Source organism: Corvus cornix, chromosome 4 (genome assembly GCF_000738735.6).
Source record: "Corvus cornix cornix isolate S_Up_H32 chromosome 4, ASM73873v5, whole genome shotgun sequence".
Classification (NCBI taxonomy): Eukaryota; Metazoa; Chordata; class Aves; order Passeriformes; family Corvidae; genus Corvus; species Corvus cornix.
Window position 1 is genome coordinate 26140241 of NC_046334.1, and position 21133 is coordinate 26161373.

The 21133-nt window shown below is 39.3% G+C and overlaps 1 protein-coding gene and 1 long non-coding RNA gene across 4 annotated transcripts in view; one reads left to right on the forward strand and one right to left on the reverse strand.

Moving 5' to 3' along the window:
* Positions 1-12895, forward strand: part of FBXW7 (F-box and WD repeat domain containing 7) — a 179532-nt gene extending 166637 nt beyond the window's left edge. For 2 of the 3 annotated variants that reach the window (XM_010411790.3, XM_039550763.1), the window contains exons 7-11: positions 896-1009; positions 4087-4268; positions 5331-5556; positions 9601-9811; positions 10848-12895. In XM_010411790.3, the coding sequence (XP_010410092.1) occupies positions 896-1009; positions 4087-4268; positions 5331-5556; positions 9601-9811; positions 10848-11116 (1002 nt within the window). In that variant the 3' untranslated portion in view covers positions 11117-12895. The remainder of the gene's footprint in view (positions 1-895; positions 1010-4086; positions 4269-5330; positions 5557-9600; positions 9812-10847) is intronic. The other variant, XM_039550762.1, reaches the window with a different exon arrangement.
* Positions 4619-7260, reverse strand: LOC120409879. The gene is made up of 3 exons (XR_005601731.1): positions 7158-7260; positions 6288-6407; positions 4619-4859 (listed from the first exon to the last, which is right to left on the reverse strand). It is a non-coding gene; the product is annotated as an uncharacterized LOC120409879 (long non-coding RNA).
* Positions 12896-21133: the final 8238 nt, after the last annotated feature.

Here is a 21133-nt window from a genome sequence, read left to right on the forward strand (position 1 = left end):
GAATACCCATGGAAAACCTATGGCTGTATCCTGCTGTTTATTTGGCCATGACTTATGTACATCTCTGGCAACGGTTCTGTATTTCTTGCCTTGATATGCCACATCAAGTTACCTTGGAATTATTATTAAAATTACAGCCTCTGGCATTATCCAAATGCCATTTCATTTCAATGAACATCTTGGAAAGTGTTTGGATATCCTAAATAAAAAATTCTTCATCCTATGTATTCTGCTAAGGATTTTTTTTTTGCTGTATACAGAATTACAGTTTTTCCAAAATCAAGCATTGACAATCCCACCTCTATAAAGCAACATTCCAGTCCACATTCCCAGCACATGAAATTGGTGCTTTTGTTTGTATTTAATTGAGTTAATGGTTTTCTAGTTTTTGACTTTGGTGCTGCCTGGCATTTAACACAATACAATGCTTGGCTGGTAAGGGAAAAAAAATAGATTTAGTCAGCGTTGACCACTGAAATACAAATACTCAGCAAACAATCAGCCCATCCTTTTTATTCAAGATTGAACCAAAAGGTAGCAGTAACTCAACTGAAAAATAAAGAGATGGAGTAACTGCAGAGGAATTGAGCAATGTCCAGTTACTAATTCAGCCCACTTTTGTTAGTGATTTTTCCTGGTGCTGTTAGGAGGCTTGCAGTAACTGTAGTGTGCCTGCTAAGCAATGCAGCATCACTCCATGGAAGGAGGAAAACACCTTCTTTGGTCCCAGCTGGTGGTAAATTGGACTTGACACACGGGATTAAGGGGCCTTATTATTACTGAAGCAACTCTAGCACTTTGTAATTTATGAATCAGAAGAGCACTTTGTTTCTCCTGCTTCTCTCTAATCTCCTGCATTAAATTGTGACTGTTGCTTTGTGTTCTTGGTTGCCAGGTGCTCAAGGGCCACGATGACCACGTGATCACGTGCCTGCAGTTCTGCGGGAACCGCATCGTGAGCGGCTCCGACGACAACACGCTCAAAGTGTGGTCAGCGGTGACGGGCAAGGTGAGGTGGCTGCTCCGCTTGATTCCTTGGGAAATGAGCCACAGGCAGAGAGCACTGGCACAGCAAAAATGCTGCTGGGCCATCAGACCGTGTTGCAGGGTGCCCTTTAGGGCCTCTGGGGCAGGACTTGGAAGATGTACCAGATAAACATGTGGGTTGCCTTTTCCCACACAGAAATTCCTCCAGTTCAAAAAAGTCACCTTGATGTGAAATTGCAATGCTGCTCATGTTACCACTGGCATATATCCTTGTTCTCTTGGCAATTCTGCTATTCTTGTGGAGTCATTTGTGACATGGATTTTAAAGATTTTGGACAGAAACATTACTTTATCTTCCTTAAAGCTTAACTTAGGCTGCTTTTACCCCTCTGGATCTCCCTTTCTCACTTGTCTTCTAGCATTCTTTCTATTGTTTTCAAGTTTTTGAAATGGAGTGTTCATTTTACTGGCTCAGATTTCAAGTACAGAGTTTGTTTTTCTTTCCAAGCTACTATATTGCTGAGCCACAAAAAAAAAAAAAATTAAGTTGCTTTAGGTTTAAATATTTCCTATTAAATTAGATCCAGCTCAGGCAGGAATTTAATAAGCTTCAATAATTTAATTCTGGCTTAGAGAAGCAAAACAATATGTGCAATCAAAAAGACAGTACTGAACATTTCAGTCATGTTAGAACATCACAGCTACTCAGCCCACAGGTTTTTTTTTGAGATGACTGGCTGACCAAGGATGTCGAAAAGGCCTTGAGGAAACAGTACTTTTTCCTTTTAAACTGGTATTGTGTGCACTTAGCTTGGTTTTAATGGTATAGAAAACAACAGGACAGCTGCTGAGGATAGCATGTTTAAGATGTAAAACGTATCTGCTTCATAATGTTGAAGCTGGATGTATTCAGCATTTGTCACTGCATGCCCAGAAGATCCTTGAAGGGATTGTTAATCCTACTGTGGGTAAGAATAAAATTAAGAGCCATAGGCACCCTCACCCTGCTGCTGTTGGCTTCTCTACAACAAACTGTCTAATGAAGGATCCCATAATGAAATTTACATCTATTTTAATTGAAAAGGGCAACCTAAACACAAATGAAAAATACTTCCTTTGTACATACCACACTCCCAAAAGCAAACGTTCCCTTAAATATATAAAATTGAGCACAGTGGCATGACTTAACAATTACTGCTCAGTAATTTTTTGGAAGTAATTACAAAACCTAGTGTGACCATTTACCCCAAACCTTTAAGAGAACCAGAAATTGTGTCTGAAAGATGGGAGCATGCTGTATCAGCCCTCATGCTTATTGATGCTGAAGAATTAATAAAATAAAGAAACCTTAAAGGTTGGTTTGTGCAAATGAACATGATTAAGTAATTCCCTTGACAGATGTAAAGCCCAAAATAAGGATTCTGTGTTCTTACTGCTTTAACACGATGATTTCTTAAAATATGAGCACATTGAATGAAATAAGAAAAAAGAGAACTGTAGAAGTGAACATTGGCCTTGAACTGAAAAAGATGGATTTGATAGCAGTGAATTAAGCTAGGAGCCAGTAATTGCAGAAGATTGGTTTAAAAATTGTTAAAGAACAGAAAATCTATGTACAACAAAAAAGCAAGCCATTTTCAAGGATGCTAGGAAGAGCAGGATATTAACAACAGGAATTACTATACTGTCACTGATGCAGAAAAAATACTTTGGAATAAAATTCATGTGATAAAAATACAGCATGCAGTGATAATAAAACATTTCAGCAGAAACTCACATGTTAACAACTACCAAAGTTACGGTTTTTCTTACTAGAGTTGATCAAGATAATCTGTATTTGATGGTTTTTGTTTTTTAGTTTTTTTTCTAAAGTAACCTTTGGCTTAAAATTAGTGCATTTTCAAAAGGTATGATCACAAGGAGAAGAGCCAGGACAGGACAGTTAGAAAGCTAAAATGCATCAATGAAAGACTGGGTATTTAGGATACATTATCTCAGATAAAAAATACTGGACTGCGTCAAGAGGAGTCAACTAACAGTTAAAGGAAGGCCACAGCAATTAATGCCACTTAGCATTAGATTACAGCAAAAGAGATCCTCAAACTGCCTTGACCTCTTTTCTCGTGCAGTTACAGGTTTGACTGATAAAAATAATAGTGCAGAAGTAGATGGCTGTGTGCACTGAAAGACTGTATCCCCACGACAGGACTGAAGAAAATAGAACAATGCAAAAATCAACATGGCACATATTTAAATGGGTTAGAAAATGGGTAATTATAGAGATCATGTTGTTAAAGTAAATGCAGAATCTTCATGGAGTATGTTTCTAGAGGAGTCTTGCAAGGATCTTTCCTTGTCTGTGCTAATTAGCATTTATTGCTGCCTGGTGGGAAAGCATATATAGTCATTACTTGTAAGGAAAACAGGCTGGGAGACAGAGACAAGCCATTGTTCTGGGCCGACAGGGGTTTTATAGAAGAAGGTGTGAGCAAACACTGTCTGTACATGGTGAGAAATCATGTTGTACGTTTGGGATCAAAGAAGGGAGGCTGTGCTTACGTAGTGTGGGATTCTCTCCTGGGCAACAGTAAAGTCTGAAGAAGGTCTGAAACATGATTTTTCAGGAGTGATGCTGTAGCTGTGGCTTACAGAGTGCAGTGTTTCTTGGATAAACAAACAGAAAAATACAACAAAAATATATGGTTTATAGATTGGTGATAAAACTACCAAGTGTGTGCTCTTTCCACTTCTAGTACACTTCAAAAAGCTATTGGAAATCCTGCAGTGACTCGGGGAAGTGCCAGGGAAATGACTCAAGGCTGCAAAACATGTCCTTGTATTGAGAAATTTGGAAAGCCAGCTTAGTTTGTAAAGGGGAAGATTACAAGAAAAATTCTTTATAGTTGAAGTACCAACAATTGAGAGAAATTTGATGAGTATCTTTTAAAAAGGGGAGTTTTTTTGTTCAGTCAGGAAGAAGTCTCCAGGGGTCTTCTGGCTCTTGCTATGAGAGCCGGCTGTTACCTCCAAGACTGCTTTATCTTAAAGTTTCCATTCCCCTCTGTCAAAAGGGTAACTAAGGAAAATGTTCCTTTTCAGTGTTTGAGAACACTGGTTGGACATACAGGCGGAGTGTGGTCATCACAGATGAGGGACAATATCATCATCAGTGGCTCTACAGACAGAACGTTGAAAGTCTGGAATGCTGAGACCGGGGAATGCATCCACACCTTGTATGGACACACCTCCACCGTGCGCTGCATGCATCTCCATGAGAAAAGGTGAGGCTTTGCACAGAGCTACAGCCACAGCCTGGCCTTCTTTTACACTCTTGTGCTCACAGAAAGTGCTCCTGAAACCTGGGGACCCCATCCAGCACTGAGTGAAACACAAACCAGGCAAAACATAAACCAACATAAGGGAGAAGATGATTAATAGAAGCAGAAGCATAAGAATACTAAATGAAGAACTGAAACTTGAGTCATGTACTTCAAAAAGTCACAGTCTGCGTTATTGCAAAGCTAATTCTTTGTTACATCGTGATCCAGTCTCCCACACTGAATAATTTCTTCTTTTGTCAGTGCTACAAACTTTTACTCATTTTACTAAATAACCTTTTAAGTATTGTCACTGCGGTATTTTATTTAAATTTTAACTGATTATAACATAATTTTTGCAACAGTAAATCATGTCTTGATTCAACAAACATTGGCAGAGCTCTGTTACTTGGCTGTGGTATGGAGCTGTTGACAGAGACTGTTGGTTGCATTTCTTCTTTTTTGAAGAATGATGAGGTTTTTCTATATAAATTCCATTATTGTTCACTCCATTTCATTTCTGTTATTGCCCAAAAAAGCTTATAGAAGTATAAACTGGAAAAAAAAAAAAATCAAGCAGAACAACTGTTACTTTACGAAAAGTGAAATTTCTAAAGATCTTTGTTTATTTGTTACAATTAGTTAGCTCAGTTATTAAAACAGAAAGCCCATAGCACTGGCTGGAGCTCACCATGTTCCTAAGCTTTCATAGGTAGATACAACAGTCCACAGAATTTCTTATGGCATTGTTTTGCTGGTCAGGAATGAAGTGGCTTTTAAAATACTGATTGCTAATTGTATCAAATAGATCCTGAGGAGGTGAGTAGAGCAAGGAAGAAGAGCACCCCAGTCATTTGAGACCCTAATCAAACATCACACCAAGCCAGCACTTTGGCGGCTGGCACACCAATGCCATCTAACGTCCCAAATTAAAACTCAGAACCCATTCGTAGCCAAGTTTAGCCAAATTGTTGTAGTATTTTTACGTCCATTGCTAAGTACAAGAGGGCTTTTCTCGTCCTGCAGAGTGGTCAGTGGGTCTCGAGACGCTACGCTGAGAGTGTGGGACATAGAGACGGGCCAGTGTTTACACGTTCTGATGGGCCACGTCGCTGCAGTTCGGTGCGTTCAATATGATGGCAGAAGGGTTGTAAGTGGTGCATATGATTTTATGGTCAAAGTGTGGGATCCAGAGACAGAGACCTGTCTGCACACACTGCAAGGGCATACTAACAGAGTCTACTCGTTACAGGTATGTGATTTTTATCTGCTGCTTTAGTTTCCTTAAGTAACATTTAAAGTCAGTTTATTTCACCTTGTTTATTAAGTTGTGGGTACCTAGTACAGAATTATACAGACCACAGGAATACAGAGGCATCTGTGATAAACCCCTTTTTCATTTTGTTACACTAGGTATATGTTGTCTTAAGTTAGAAACTGAAATTTTTTTTTGAGTAGCATTTTTTATAAAGGACCCAGTACAATAAAGCCCAAATCTCTACACTATCAAGTTACATTGTTTTGTGGATTAATGGGTTGTTTGGTTCAGAATTTTCTTTTTTTTTAATCTTGCATGTATTTTGGAGCTATGTTTTTGCCTTCCCCAAGAAATTCCAAACTTACTGTTTTAAATAAATCAGAGAATATAGCAATTGACAATGTGCCAAAAACCCTATTGGATTAATGTTCTGATTTATGGAGATCTGTTTATCCTCATTTTCTAGTCCCATCTTCCAATTCCAAACTATAATTCACAGTAAGGCTGAATCTAAAATTTTAATGATCCTATGTAAATCTCTAGCTTTTTACTTCCTCTTCTCTGAGTACAGGCCAGATATACAACTGTGAGGCTTTTTCAACAGCAACATGTTAATGTAGGTGCAGGTTATTATGGTGCTACTGTGTGGCATCTCTCTATTGCCCACCAGTCACCCACAAAGCTGGTGAAGATACACACAGACCTCATGTCTTGGGTCTTCTTACCTTTACTAACCCAAAACATCATCTTGTTCATTCATAGAGTCAAAGCATCACTTCCAGGCATTGAAAAGCGAAAGAAATTAATTTCATGCTTGTGCCTGTTCACACCACAATCTGGCAGGACTTGAAAAAGAAATCAACAAAGACAGTTCAAAATTGGGAAATGGCATTCAGCATGTAACTGCTCTGGTTTGTGGCTCAGTGCTAGAGACATTTTTCATAAAGTATTTCATATCTCACCATAATATATTAAATATGAACAAAGTTTCTAATTGGTTTCCTTTCCGAAAAATAAGTAGCAAAATTTATCAAAAACTCCAGCCCTTCTCTTACATTCATATGCTGAGGAGTGTTCTCTAGACAAGCAGCAAGTAAGTTAAAAATGGTGTACTACCTACTGCTCTCTCAAAAATAATCTGAGGATTGTATTTCACATGGGGCAGTTTAAGTTATTCTACCTTATCTTCACCAGTGGCTCTTGTTTTGGCGTACGAATATTTATGTCTTGCTCTGATACTGTAGTAATAATGGATCAAAGAATTGGGTTATGTTACACATTGATATGTTCTGAAACAAATGGGAAGGGGATCAGGGAGGGCAAGCTAGAGGCTACAGGTGTTTACAGGTTTGGAACAGAAAGATTCTTTAAAATTGCATGGTGTCTCCTGCCCTTCAGCCTGAAGTAGCCCCAAACAGCAGAACTTCCACAAATAGAAGAATGAGATGAAATAAGCCAGTCCTCCCTATCCCTGCTCCATGGCAGGTTCTGTTATATCATAATGTTTCCCCATGTGTAGACCTAATATTTTCCAGAGATCCTTATGTGCAGCAGTTGAAGACCACTGAACTTGTTGCGTTTTCTTACTCTCTTACCTGCCTTTGAAGTAATCCACAGATTCTCAAGGTTCATGGATAACTCACTGATCCAAATCATTGTCTGTTTCACTGCAGCATCGTCAATTTGTCTTGATGCCCAGCCTTAAAGCTCTCTTTCTGAATACTGTATGAACATGGAATACGATTAGTTTGTGGGAAAGGGGGAAAGGAATTCAAAATTTGTCACATCAGTCAGGTTTAGTTCTTTTTAGGATAGAAAAATATTCTCTAGTGTTCCCAAGTCTTTTGGGCTACTTGGCATTCCTTGTCTGTTTATCTGAAGACAGATTATTTCCCATCCTCTTTTGAAAGCAGGGGACCCAAACCAGGTCCAGTCAAAGTCTTATCAATGCTTGCTAGAAGTGAAAAGTTATTTTTTATGCCTTCCATTCAGATACCAGAGGGTCTTTTTTAGTGTATTTTCACCAGGAATGCAGTGCATGCAGCAGATAAGCAGTCTGTGTGCCAGTCACTCTCCATTCTTTTGAATCTAGGTGCCATGCTCAACCATGTCTGACTGCAGAGATCTCAGAGACTAATTTTCTGCGGGTCTTATAAAAAGCAGCGGCTCCAGATAGTGGAGTTCCCTTAACTGGGTTTGTTCCTTGCCTTATCAGGTACCAGTTAGTCCACATGGACAAGGAGTGTCAGATTGCCTTAAATATAACCAAGATTCCTGCCCAGCCTTCCTTCTCCCAGGCTGCAGCTGTACCTTCATTCATTCCCTGCCAAGTTCAGATCTCCACACTTTTCACTTCTACACTCTTTGCCTTTGGTCAGTTCTACTGTTTCAAATGTCACTCAAAACCTAATGAAAATAGTGAATGCCAGACCTCTTTGAAACTTTCTGGTATCTCTAATAGTACTGTGAACAAAGTTCTGAATATTAATAGTGTCCCCGCCACAAGTTTGTCTCCCTCTTTGTAAAAATACAACCAAGACATTTGGTGTTTCACATGGCTTTTTACTCCATTACAGGAAAAAAAAAATCATATTGGTTAAGATAATTTTCCCACAAATCTGTGCTTGCTGCTACTTACCACATTACTCAGGGCTTAAAAGGTCCTTGTGGAAACTGAAGTTAGACTGGTTGATCCATAATTCCCCTATCCTATCATCTCCTTTGATGCCTTGATCACCTTCAATAAAGGAAGGAACTGTATTTGCCATCTGAAACTTGTCTGTCTTCCATGGGTTCTCAAAGATAGTAGCAGATGTCTCTGAGATTGTCTTAAAACAACTTGCCTTATGTGATTTTGTTCCCCCATTCTAGCAAAAGCTTGTACTCATTTGTCGTTGGCGTTAGTGCTGTGAGCCTACACTTGGATGGCTGAGGACTGAAACAAAAAAGTTAAATAGCTGGCCTCAGTCAGTGTTTCCTTCCCACCAAGGATAAATGAGGTTTTTTTGGCCTTCCTCTTGGTGTGGTTCTTTTGTTTTGTTTTTGGTTGGGACTTTTTTACACAATAGTGAAATGGCTCTTGCTAGTTTTATCTTGTGTTTTGCCCTGCCTTTCTGGTTTTGTCCCAGTGTGCTCTTTTATACACATCTATTGATCTAGTTTCTACTTTTTGTACAATTCCTTGTGGTTTAGCCAAGTGGGTCTCAGTAATTTACAATACTTCCCATCTTTCTTTCACACAGGATAGTTTGTGTCTTTAAGAAAGTACCAACTGTCCTGAACTCTTCTTCCCCTCAGAGAACAGATACATAAAATCCTCATGGGAAGGAAGTCTCGGGTTTTTTAAGTATTCCTTCTTGAAGCCCACTGGTTTTATTCCACTGCTTTTTTCCTTTTTTGAGAATTCTGGACTCTTATGTCATTGTCACTATAGCTCAAGTTATTTTCCACCTTTCTGTTCTCTACATGGTCAAAAGAATCTCATATCTTAGCCTGTATGCTTTCCCTAAAATGACTGGAAAGTTACACTTCCTTACTGTACACAATTAGGGTAACAAAATAGCTAAACCCCACATTTTTCAATTACATTTCCTTCCATTTCCCTATGTTGTGACTTTCGTGTAGATGATTCTGGAATAACATTGTTGTCATTCTCCTGCTTAAAGTCCCTCTGACTTGTAAAAAGCAAGGTTGGCTTGTTAACATCTTTTTCAGGAAAAGTATCTTATTGTTGCATGCTGCAGGATAGTCAGGATCTGCTGTGTTTAAAGGAGATGTATTACATTTCAAAGACCAGGGGCTCAGAGTCTCTTTTCAAACCATGTCCCTCAAGAGCCCGTGTCTACAACAGAGAATTGCACTGACCATGAATCACCTGCTCTGGTATCAAACGTGGCCATCTCTACTGAGTTCTTACTTTGAACTGCAGATTCTGAATATATATAGTATCTAACCTTGCATTTAGTCAATTAAATGCTTAATAGCCTTCTTTGTAAGATGCTAATATAACTGTTTGTAATAGATGTACCTTTCTTGTAGTTTGATGGTATCCATGTGGTGAGCGGATCTCTTGACACTTCCATCCGAGTTTGGGATGTGGAGACAGGCAACTGCATTCACACTCTAACAGGCCACCAGTCACTCACAAGTGGAATGGAACTCAAGGACAATATACTTGTGTCTGGGAATGCTGATTCTACAGTCAAAATCTGGGACATTAAAACAGGACAATGTTTACAGACATTGCAAGGTAAGCTTAAACTACCTTCATGTAAATCAAGCAGCCTACAGTGATCTGTGCTGCAGGTTCTGCATTAAAAAAAATAAATACATACAAAGAAACAAGTGCCGACCACTTACAACTTAAATATTTTTCTGATAACAGCTGTATGATCTTTTTCTGAACTAGAAGAACAAAATGTATTTAATCTAATCTATTCAAATCACTTGCCTATTATGAAAGGCAGATGGTCTGGACTGATGGCAATTTGCTATGGGTATATTAGCCTAATAAGCCACAGAAATATGTAGGAAATTACATCTCAAAATAGACAGTCAATGTATTTATTTAGGGGTCACTTGAATGTTTCAAAGCCTACAGATTAATTGGATCAGAAGGCAAAGTACACTGTCTGTTGCAATAAATCAAGAGATGCAAGTGGAAGATGTTGTCTTTATTTTGGTAAAAAAATTTTTTTTTTCCTTCATGTTGACAGCTGCCACTCAGGCATCATGCACACAAACACATGGTTGTGTTTCTCCCCACAAAAAAGGTCTTATATCATTCTCATATATCATATGCAGCAGTGCTGGCTGGAGCAGAAAATTAAATTTGCCTGTAAAGCAGACTGCTGCTTTAACATATATATTTATATGTCAGCATATAACTGTCAATATTTACTGATGGAGTAATCTCATAATAACACTTCAAAGGGACTTGGAGACAAATTCTTACAGCGGTCGCCTCATTGTGGATGGTTAAATTAATTTTCATGGATGCCCAAGTGTATGTTTGCCTTTCTGCTGATACACAGCACAACAAGATCACTGAGACAAAGAAAATAGTGGGGAATTTTTTTATACCTGCCTTCACTTTTTGAAAGCATGGCAAGGCTTCTGTACCTTTTAATGTACAAACCCAGGAGTTAAAACAGATAGTTCTCTAATAGTTCTAGTAGATGGAAAGAACTGTATGCAAATAGCAAGGTATTTATTGTAGATGCAGCACTGTCTGACATTGCTTTCTAATTAATTACAAATAGAAATGTTTTTGTTTACTCTTACAGGTCCCAACAAGCATCAGAGTGCTGTGACCTGTTTACAGTTCAACAAGAACTTTGTAATTACCAGCTCAGATGATGGGACTGTAAAACTTTGGGACTTGAAAACGGGTGAATTTATCCGAAATCTAGTCACATTGGAGAGTGGGGGAAGTGGAGGCGTCGTGTGGCGAATCAGAGCTTCTAACACAAAGCTGGTGTGTGCAGTTGGGAGCCGCAACGGGACTGAGGAAACAAAGCTGCTGGTGTTGGACTTTGACGTCGATATGAAGTGAAGGGCAGAAAGATGAATTTGTCCAAACGTGTAGACGATGTTCTCCTTTCCCTCCCCCCTGAAAAAAAAAGAAAAAAGAAAAAAAAGAAAAAGGAAAAAAATCCCTTGTCCTTGGTGGTGCAGGATGTTGCCTTGGGGCAACAGATCCTAAAGACCTACAGACTACGAAGGAGAAGACAAAGATGACAAACTATAACTGACAAGAGAGGCTTTTGCTGTCTCGTCACATAAAAAGGCTACACTTTTGACCGGGGCAGCTTTGCAAAAATCCAACTTTTGAAATGAAACCAGGTGCAATTAATTTCTTTACTTTCCTCTAAAAGCTCCTTGAGCAATTTGGAGTGAAAAAAAAAAATGTTACAGTTCTTGTTAACAAGTTATTTTACCACAAAGATCTTGAAATAAGCTGCACAGGCGAGCCTGCTTGTGCACCCCTGGGTCACCCTGGGTCCCGGCAGCCCCTCCGAGCAACGCGCTGTCCCTTAGCCCCGCTCCAAGCAGGCGGTTGGACCGGACTCCCTCCAAGGTCCCTTCCAACCTCCACGAGCAGTCACTGGTTGACTTTCAAAAACTAGAGAGCATCTGCAATGAGAAAAACAAACAAAAACAAAAACAAAGAGTCCATTCCTGGTGTGGAAAAGCTAAAATATTACTGTGAATTGTTTTGTACAGTTTTATCAGAGCTTTTTCTTTTTTTTCTTTATTCCTCTTTTTTTTTTTTTGCCAATCATTGCCAATGTCAATCACAGTATTAGCCTCTGTTTAATCTATTTACTGTTGCTTCCATCTACACTCTTCAATGCATAAGTTGCTCTGAGGTGGCAAGTTGTCCTGGGTTTTGAGAGTCCTCTGATGGATTTAATTCGCAATGCTGGTGCTAGAAGTAGGTCTTCAATTACGGGATTGTTGTCCCACCCCTGTACTGTATTCCCAGTGGCCAAACTTATTTATGCTGCTAAATGAAAGAAAGAAAAGCAAATTATTTTTTTTTATTTTTTTTTCTGCTGTGACGTTTTAGTCCCAGACTGAATTCCAAATTTGCTCTAGTTTGGTTACAGAAAAAGACTTTTTGCCACTGAAACTTGAGCCAACTGTGCCTCTAAGAGGCTGAGAGTGGAAGAGTTTCAGACAATTAAGAGTGAAGTTTGCCTGCAAATAAAGAATTGAGTGTGTGTGCAAAGCTTATTTTCTTTTTTCTGGGCAAAAATTAAAACACATTCCTTGGAACAAAGCTATTGCAGCCTGTTCTGTGGGGAAATTTTTCTTTGTGAGGGCTGTGGTGAATGGAATGAACATACATTAAAAAAAAAAACTGACAAAATTTTTTAAAAATATTATAAAATACAAAAATTAAAGTTGCTGGTCAGTCTTAGTGTTTTACAGTATTTGAGAAAAAAACAACTGTTACAGTTATTGCTGGGAGGAACTGACAGAGCAAAAACTTACGTTTTTGTAAAGATGTCACATGCAAACAAAATGAGAAACGAAAGAGTCAAATGGTTTGCCTCATTCTCCAAGAGCCACAACTCAAGCTGAACTGTGAAAGTGGTTTAACACTGTATCCTAGGCGATCTTTTTTCCTCCTTTTTTTGTTTTTGTTTTTGTTTTATTTATAGTCTGATTTAAAACAATCAGATTCCAGTTGGTTAATTTTAGTTATGTAACAACCTGACATGATGGAGGAAAACAACCTTTAAAGGGATTGTGTCTATGGTTTGATTCACTTAGAAATTTTATTTTCTTATAACTTAAGTGCAATAAAATGTGTTTTTTCATGTTAGTATGTCTTTCTTTTTTAATTTTTTATTTTCTAGCTGTTAATTTAATATTAGGTATCATATGAGGGGTAAAGCAGGTTGAGTTGCTCATCTTACTGGTAAGATGCTAAAGTATGGCTTGGGACATTTTATGTAAACAGGTGTGTGAGTGTCCTCTCTTTCAGTTGCCAGGTAGGATTTGTCACATGGGTCTGGACAAACATGCAGGAAAGACATTTGCTCCCTCTCACGAGGAATGTGTCAGGACCTTGCTCTGGGGGAGGTCAGCTATAAAAAGCTGCTAAAGTGCGTAAAACTTCTTCCAATAGCATCTCGTTTCTGCATCTTAAATTGAAACCTGATGTTTATTATTTATGGATTTCAATCAGTTGATTGCAGTTGACAGCAAAGAATAAATCCATAAATACAACTAAAATCAAAGTTAGGATTGTAGGAGAGCTTGAAATAAAGCTTCAGAAGAAATGGTTTAAAAACCCCCATCATTCCACATCAGTCCAACAGCAGTTTTATCAGTGCCCTGAAACCAAGGTAAGTCATCATCTCTCTCAGAAACTTAGCACTTGAGTGTCAGGTTCTGTCTCAAATCTCCTTGACCAAAATCATTGTTTTCTTCTGCGTAAGCTTTTCTGTCAGGGCATAGCATTTGCTTGTTTGTGACAGTTTTCCCCTGTAGAAAGCTGTCTTTAAAAAAAAAAAAAAAAAACCAAACCAAAACACTAGAAGAGAAAATGCATAGATGGAAGAAAAACATTTATATACTTACACATCTATGACTATGTGCAAACAAAATTTAATTCCAATTCCTGCATTATGCAAAACATGCAATGGTGAAGGATCATGCTACCATCTGGCCTCTCGAGATTAAAAAGCCATCCGAAGTGACTGAGCAGCTCCAAATTGTAAAAATCTGTTCCTTGGGTTGGTGCTTAAGAAAAAAAGCTTGCAGCAAGCACTGACAATATAAAAGGTATGATTGTGTCTTATTTATGTAAAAACAATTAAAAAGTCAATCCTTTCCTAAAATGGCAGTGAAAGATTGCCAGGACTTTGCTGGGTTCTGCTGAGAGTGCAGGCCAGGACTGAGCTCCCCAATTGCAGAAGGTGCACCCGTGTGGGCTGAAGTACTTGTGAGAGGAGATGGAAATGGAAGGGTAGAAATATGAATATTTAATGCAGTGAGCAGAGCAATAGCTTTTAAGATTATGTAATTTTCTTCCATGACTTGTAGAAATTGCAGCTACGTGTTTTCAAAGAGCGAAGGCGCTGGCCTGATGGTGCGGGAGGATGAGAGGTATCTGAGTAATGTTGTGCTGGAGGGCAGGAGTACAAATCTGGATGGAAGAAGGAAACAACAGAAGAAGGAAACTAACAAATCCAAATCGGTTCAAGGTGTACAGTCAGTTCAAGTACATTTTAGGCAGCCAATAGACCAGGAGGAAAATGTGCTTAACCAGAATTGAGAGGCTCTCCTGTTGATGGTGCAGTTCCAGCAGTATCTAAACGTTCAAATTAATGCAGACTAACTTGAACTTGTTAAGCAAACCATATTTTCAGATTTCTTCATCACAGATTTAGGTTCAAATAAACTATTGGCTGCAAAGTCAAGATATGATTGACTGTCACATTAAATACAAAAACCAACACAGTACTTAAAAATACTTTTAAGAAAGCTTTCCCATTCAGTAAAAAAACTTTACAAAGTTAATTGTGTTAGGACTTTAAAGACTTCGAATTTTGTGAAATCTGTTCAGGTTTGTAGGAGTTGCTTATGAGGCATCTGAACAACACAGCTCAATAAGCAGAAATTTTGTGATTAAAGTGACAGGATTTCAAAGATGGGCCTTTAGTAAACATGTTACATGTAGGAAACTGAGCAGTTTCTCTTTACACCCCCCTTATCACCCCCCTTTTGCTGACTTACCGTAATATAGCTCACTTCATATGAATTCTTCTTATTTGGCAGCACATGCTCCAAGTGAGACTGCTTAGGAGACATCTTCATTCTGTGTAATTAGATTTTGATTTTAAGGTGGGTGGAGTGTTTGGGGTTTTTTTTAAATAAAAACATTTAAGAATACTTGTATAAGACGATAACATCTTTATGCTCTCAGTACACAGGCTCTTTTTAAATCCAGTGGCTTAGTCATCGTAGGCTATGTCAAAATACTGCAGCTATCCTAGAGATGTAACTGCAGTGGTGTTCCTGGCACTTCTACTCTCTTCTTTTCATGCTGATTCCCATTTTAGTTTTAGCCCTAGAAAGAGCTTCCTTATTTTCTCCTGTATATGAAACCAAGTCAACAATATTAAGATTTTTTTTGTAACATAATTCTCAGTGGACCTTGATTTTAGCCAACAGTAACTCAGAACTAGTATTGCCACTTCTTCCAAGAGCCTGTTCCTGTGGTCTCAATTTGCTTACTCAGGAGATAGGACCAGACATTTAACAGCTATGTCTACACCAGTTTGTAGTTCAGATCAGCAGCTTTCCCAATAGAACACAGTGCTGCCTTGGAGACCCCCAGCAGGATTCCTTCAGGGTGTAACTAAATCTGGAGCAGCTCTCCAGGAGCACACTCCAGACACTCAAGCCACTGGAGGAGCATGTGGAACCAAACCAGAACTAGTCCAACACCTCAAAAATACATTCATGTGGACATGAGGTTTTCAGGACCAGAATTTTGTAATTAGCATTATATTTCTGCTCCTACTGCACAGCACTAATTAGTGATGTGGACATAACCATCAACAGATCCTCTCCCACAGCACCCCTGGCTCCTCACTTGTAATCAGCAACCAGCTCCCATCCCAACAGAATCCACCTGATACCACTTATAAGATTTTGCCAAAGCAAAAAGCTCAGCTGCCTTCAATTCTTCCAGCATTCCTATGGAGAGGTCCTTCTGATCAGCTTGTGGAATCCGGTTAAAAAGAAATGCTAATCTCTTACAATCAGTCTGGTCAAAATTTTCTACCAGTAAGTGAACACCTGATCATTCAGAAAAAGAAACAATGAAGTTGTGCAATTGAACAGAAGAGCCAAATAATAATAACAGTAGTAATAATAAAGAAAAACTTGCCAGTAATTACTTCTGTCATTCTGACAAACTCTTTATTACTTAAAGGGTAATATCCAAGCTGTACTGACCACTGAATCTTTAAAAACAGTGGGAATACTATTTTCTTTCCATTTCCTGCCATTCTGTCTATAACCTTGATTCCTGTCACTGTGCAAAGATACACATACCCGTGGAATGATGTTTAGCATTTTATGATGATACACGATGTTTATGATTATACATGAACTGTCTGATCTATATGATGTCCACCAGGATTCTCAAACTTCATCTAAAAATGGCATATACAATTTTTCAAACACCTCTTCAAGCATCAGTGCAGGTTTATAAATACAACAGATGTCTTAACATAAAAGCTGTTCCAGATTCCTTCTGAGAGAGAGAGTCTTACAAACCAGATCACCAAAAAAGTCAGCAGTCCAAGCTCTTGCTTCCTGTTCAAGTTGCCCACTGGCCCAGCAGCTGCAGTGGTACTTCAGGGCAAAGAAGTGGTGCATTGTGCTACCAGGAGCACGAGCTGCCAGGGGAAATGCTGCAGCACTCTGTGAGACTGCAGTTGCCTAAGAACCAATGGCTTTATGCCCATGTGCAGTGCGCTGCTCTAGCCCAGCTGGGACAGGAGAGTCTTATAAAATCTTTAACTAAGCTAGGACAGAATCTCCCCAAGAAGTAGAGATGGCAGAAATCATTAATCACAGTGGTTGCCAATTCAGCAGTGGTTCTAAATTACAGACTGTACGAGACAACTGAGACTTGGCCAAAGGCATCCTTCAGCTCTCCTTTGTCCTCACCTCTGCCTTGCTTAGATACAGCTTCAACTCCCTGATCCCTACAGACAAGCTGATCTTGTCCAGCCTTAACGTGGTAGCAATTGTGTTGGTGAAAGATAAGCTTTCTGTCCTCTATGCTGCTGGAATCTACCCTGTACATTTTGCCACTTAATGCACAGGGACAGCACAACCTCGAGTCTAAGACTGAATGCTCCAGGGTGTAGTACATGAAGATGAGAAGACATCCTTCATCCCAGAGTGAGAGATCCATCATGAACCTCATGAATCATCCCCAGCCTGAGTCTAGACTGAAAAAAATGTTCTAGACCTGGTGCAATTAGGTAAATTTCAAGTTGATCTCAACTCCTGAAAAATAGGCACATCCTAAGAAGTTCCACAGTTTAAGCAGGATCCTAAGTGTTGTCTCCTGGAAGCTGGGAGAAGTCATGGTGTAAGGACAGTGAAAAACCTTGGAAGGTCTATGTAAGCTGGATCAGAAGTGACCTATGGAATTCAGAGAAGGGCAGATGACAACAATTTGGGGCTTTTGGGGGGCAGGGTGGAGTGGGGAGGGGAGGCTTTCCAAGAGATCATAATTTTACATCCTACCATGGCTACTGTGGCGTATTTCATCATTGTCTACAACACAGCACAAGAGTAAGATTTTTAATGAAGCCGTTAGTTGGGCTGCCCTGTAATTGAGGATACAACCAACCCTGCTAGCTCTGACTCACCTGAACTGCTCTTACCTGGGGCAGATTGTTTGATGGGAAGATGAATGAAATGCCCCCAGACTTCCTCCTTCTGTCTGGTTCCTCATGTCTGAGATGCAGGGTGCTTACAGTGCATTATTTGAGAGTGCTTTGTTCTTTTAATTTAAAACAGGAAATGTGGAATGTAGAAGATCCAAAAACTTCAAAGGCAGTTTCCATTGCCAAAGGAGTCGCATTTAAACTCAAGTTCATTCTCTAGATTAAATATTCAAATCTGACAGAGTGAGAAGATGCTCACACCTTCGAGAGGATTGATGGTTTCTAAGGGACAGAAAGATTCAGATTATGGCTGTAAATATCAGTGCAGTAAACTGAGCAGTACCGCTCTCCCTAAACTGGAGTTCTATTTTGAGCTCCTCAGTTTGAAATGAATTTCTAGAAATACCACAGCTTTACAGATACAGAAAGAGTATAAATCATGTTTCCTTTACCCTGATATACAGATCTGAGTACTACATTCCCCTCTCTTTTCAAACTGCCCTTTCCTTTGAAGTTTCCTGATACATTTCAGAGCTGATTTTAAATGTTCACATTAAACTTTGGAAAAAGGAAGAATTCAAAAGCTGTAGACTAGATAGGGCTCCAAAAATGTGCCTGTTTGCTGCTCTTTGTCTGCTTTGGTGTTCCTCCTGTAGTAGACAGAAGTGAGCGTTTCAATTAACAATCATACACATTTTCCCAAATAAACAAGTTTTACAGAAACATCTTTCTCTTTGTGTTTCTACTGCCCACTCAGCACACACTTTAGGCATGCACTGGATGCTCTTTACCATTCTGCTGACTACTGCAACAATTCAAATACTCCAATGTAATGCAAAACAACACAATAACATGATGTTCCTTGTGTCCACTCTTCAGTCTCACACACACTTTTAGATTTCAAACCCAGAAACTGGTATGTGTGGATTCACCTGCTTACAGGCAGCCATTTCTGAGCAGAATCAGCTCTCGAGACCTCACTATTTATCACTGTTGGCCACATGGCACAATAGGGACAACCCAGGGCAGAGGAGCAATAAGAAGGAGGAATGCCCTGTGTGAGGTACCACTAATGTGTTCATCTTGTACTACAATTAAATGGGATATGGCTCCACTAAGCCCACAGGTCTCCAGTTTGATTTGAAAAATTCAAGACTACAGCCTAAATTTAAAAAAGCTCAAACTACATATTCATTTCTATACATACGCATTCTCTTCTTGGAATACTTAGAGTTTTACATATTTAAAAAAAGACTTGACAACTAGATAATTTTTCTGTTTTCCTCTATTTTACTCCTCTTATTTTCCCTTTTCTTTGACAATCTCACTTCAATTTCCTTATGTTTCCTTTCCTCCTTTGTCCTGTTCCCTCTGTTTTTCTTTTCATGTTTTACCATTCATGTCCCTATTTTCCAGATTTTTTATCTTCCTCATCATTCTCCGTTCATGAACATCTCTGTTTTGAACAGTCAGAGCCAGCTCTCCTCTCTTCCCTCATTCCAAGATCTGAGTTGGCAAGCTGGAGTCTTTTTCACACCCCTCTGTATATACAAGATATACAGCAGATACATAAGCCAGATGAGAAGCAAATATAGACCACTCAGAAAAATTAATTTATTTGTCTGCATCTAATGTTTGTCTATCCATGGTCCACAAATAACTCAAATGGTCCAACAGCAATAGGATCATGCCCTCTTAAGCACAGACTAGTCTACCACAAATTTCACAAACAACTGAGCAAGAAGCATTGCTCTAATGCTAATACTAATTCAATACTCATCAAGCATTCTCTCTTCTGCTTTCTGACAAAATATAGTATTTTATTTTAAAATTATGTTTTATTACTCCTAAGGAAATCTAGTGTGTAAAGGCAATCTTGAAAACATTCCTCATTAGGAAACATAGGTAACACATGATTTTCTAAATCTGTGCAGTATTTGGAAGTTACTTTTGTTAACAAACTTTTAGAAGATTCACCTCTGGACAGAAACTGGTCATCACCACAGATGCCCATTTTATAAAGCTCTGTATAACAAATAAGAATTTGAGGCTGTAAATGAACCTATATTCCAAACTCAATAACGGTGGCTGATATTCCTTCCGGTGCTACCAACACAGCACAGCTGGGATAGCATGGTCTGTCAGGGGATGTTAGGAATAATATACAGCCCATGTCTAAAACAATCTAGTGCACGTTGCTCACTAACTCTTAATGTGCACTGACAGCGCAAGCAATAAAAGCTCCCGAGCCAGCGTAGGCTGTGACTGTGGACCAGGTACACTATCCTGGTGCTGCTGAGATTTTACTGTTCTAGTGACACAATATATGCCACTGGAAAAAGCCCCAGACATCCAGCACTTATCTGAGCCTTGGCTTCTGCATTGTGTTAAACCAACATCACTCAAAAGGAGAAGCAACTATTAAGAAGGACACAGTGTCCAGAGCAACAAAGTCACGGATAAGACATCCTCATCTTTGCAGAACAAAAAGCAGCCAAACCAACCAACCAAAACCCACAGAAAAACAAGCCAAACCAATAAAACTCAAACCCAAATTCCCATATCTTTTATCTCCTTGTTTCATTTCATCTTAATGGCACTGTTAACAATTGCAGGTAACCTCCTCTCCCTGTATTCCCATCAATACACAGCCCAAACTGTGTATGCCATACTCACAGAGTGTATGGCTGTGCTTACTCAGTGAGAAAGACAAATAGGATTTCCTACACCTTTTTTTTTTTTTGCTTGTCCTATCCAAACGTTTTGCTCTTATTTGCTGTTTTACAGCCAGAGCAGAACAGCAACTACTGTACTTCCCCATGGCTTGAACAAGGCTGACAACAGATGAATGTTCCTGCTCATCCTTTCCAGGCTGAAGGATCACTGGATCAGAAAAAATAAGTTAGAATTAGACAGAGGTTCAAAGTTCAAAAAGCAGGACATGTGACAAGCACTGTATCTTGAATGCCTGAGGTGAAGAAGCCTTTCCCACTGACAACCAGACGAGTACCTTGCACAGCTATCAGGAGCCACCACATAGCAGACAAAGGGAGCTAAACCCAACAGGAAAGGTGGCAGAAGCTCTTCCATAGACATAAGGAGTGCACCAGAGAAGAAAGAAGCCTTGGGTCTAATATCGACATATTCTGATTTGCTCTTGGAAAATCCAAAAAATCCACACGACACCCCTATTAAGCAATCTGATTTATCAGACAGCACAATGCAGACAAAATTGTTCTGACAGGAAGAAAAGAGTTCCTTTAATCTTCTACTTTCCAGACAAATTATCTCTAATTAGTACCTGGATCCAGTTATTTATGCATACAAACCAGAGCTTAAATTTTCTCTATCATAGGAGCACCCTATTCCCAAACACCTGTCTAGCAAGAGCACACACAGATGTCCCTCCAGCCACCAACCCTTCCCTCCAGGCTGGCCACAGCCACCCCACACCCAACAGACCCTCTATAAAAGGATCTCGATCTCGATCTCTCCATGGCTATTCTCTCAAAATTCAGGATATTGCCCATAAAGAGCCTTCTTCCTGTCAGGTTGGCTTTTGGTAAAAGCAATAAAGGTGAAACAAAAGACACTGCTCCACAGGCAATGAATAGCTGTGTGATAAACAGGAAGAAATTATC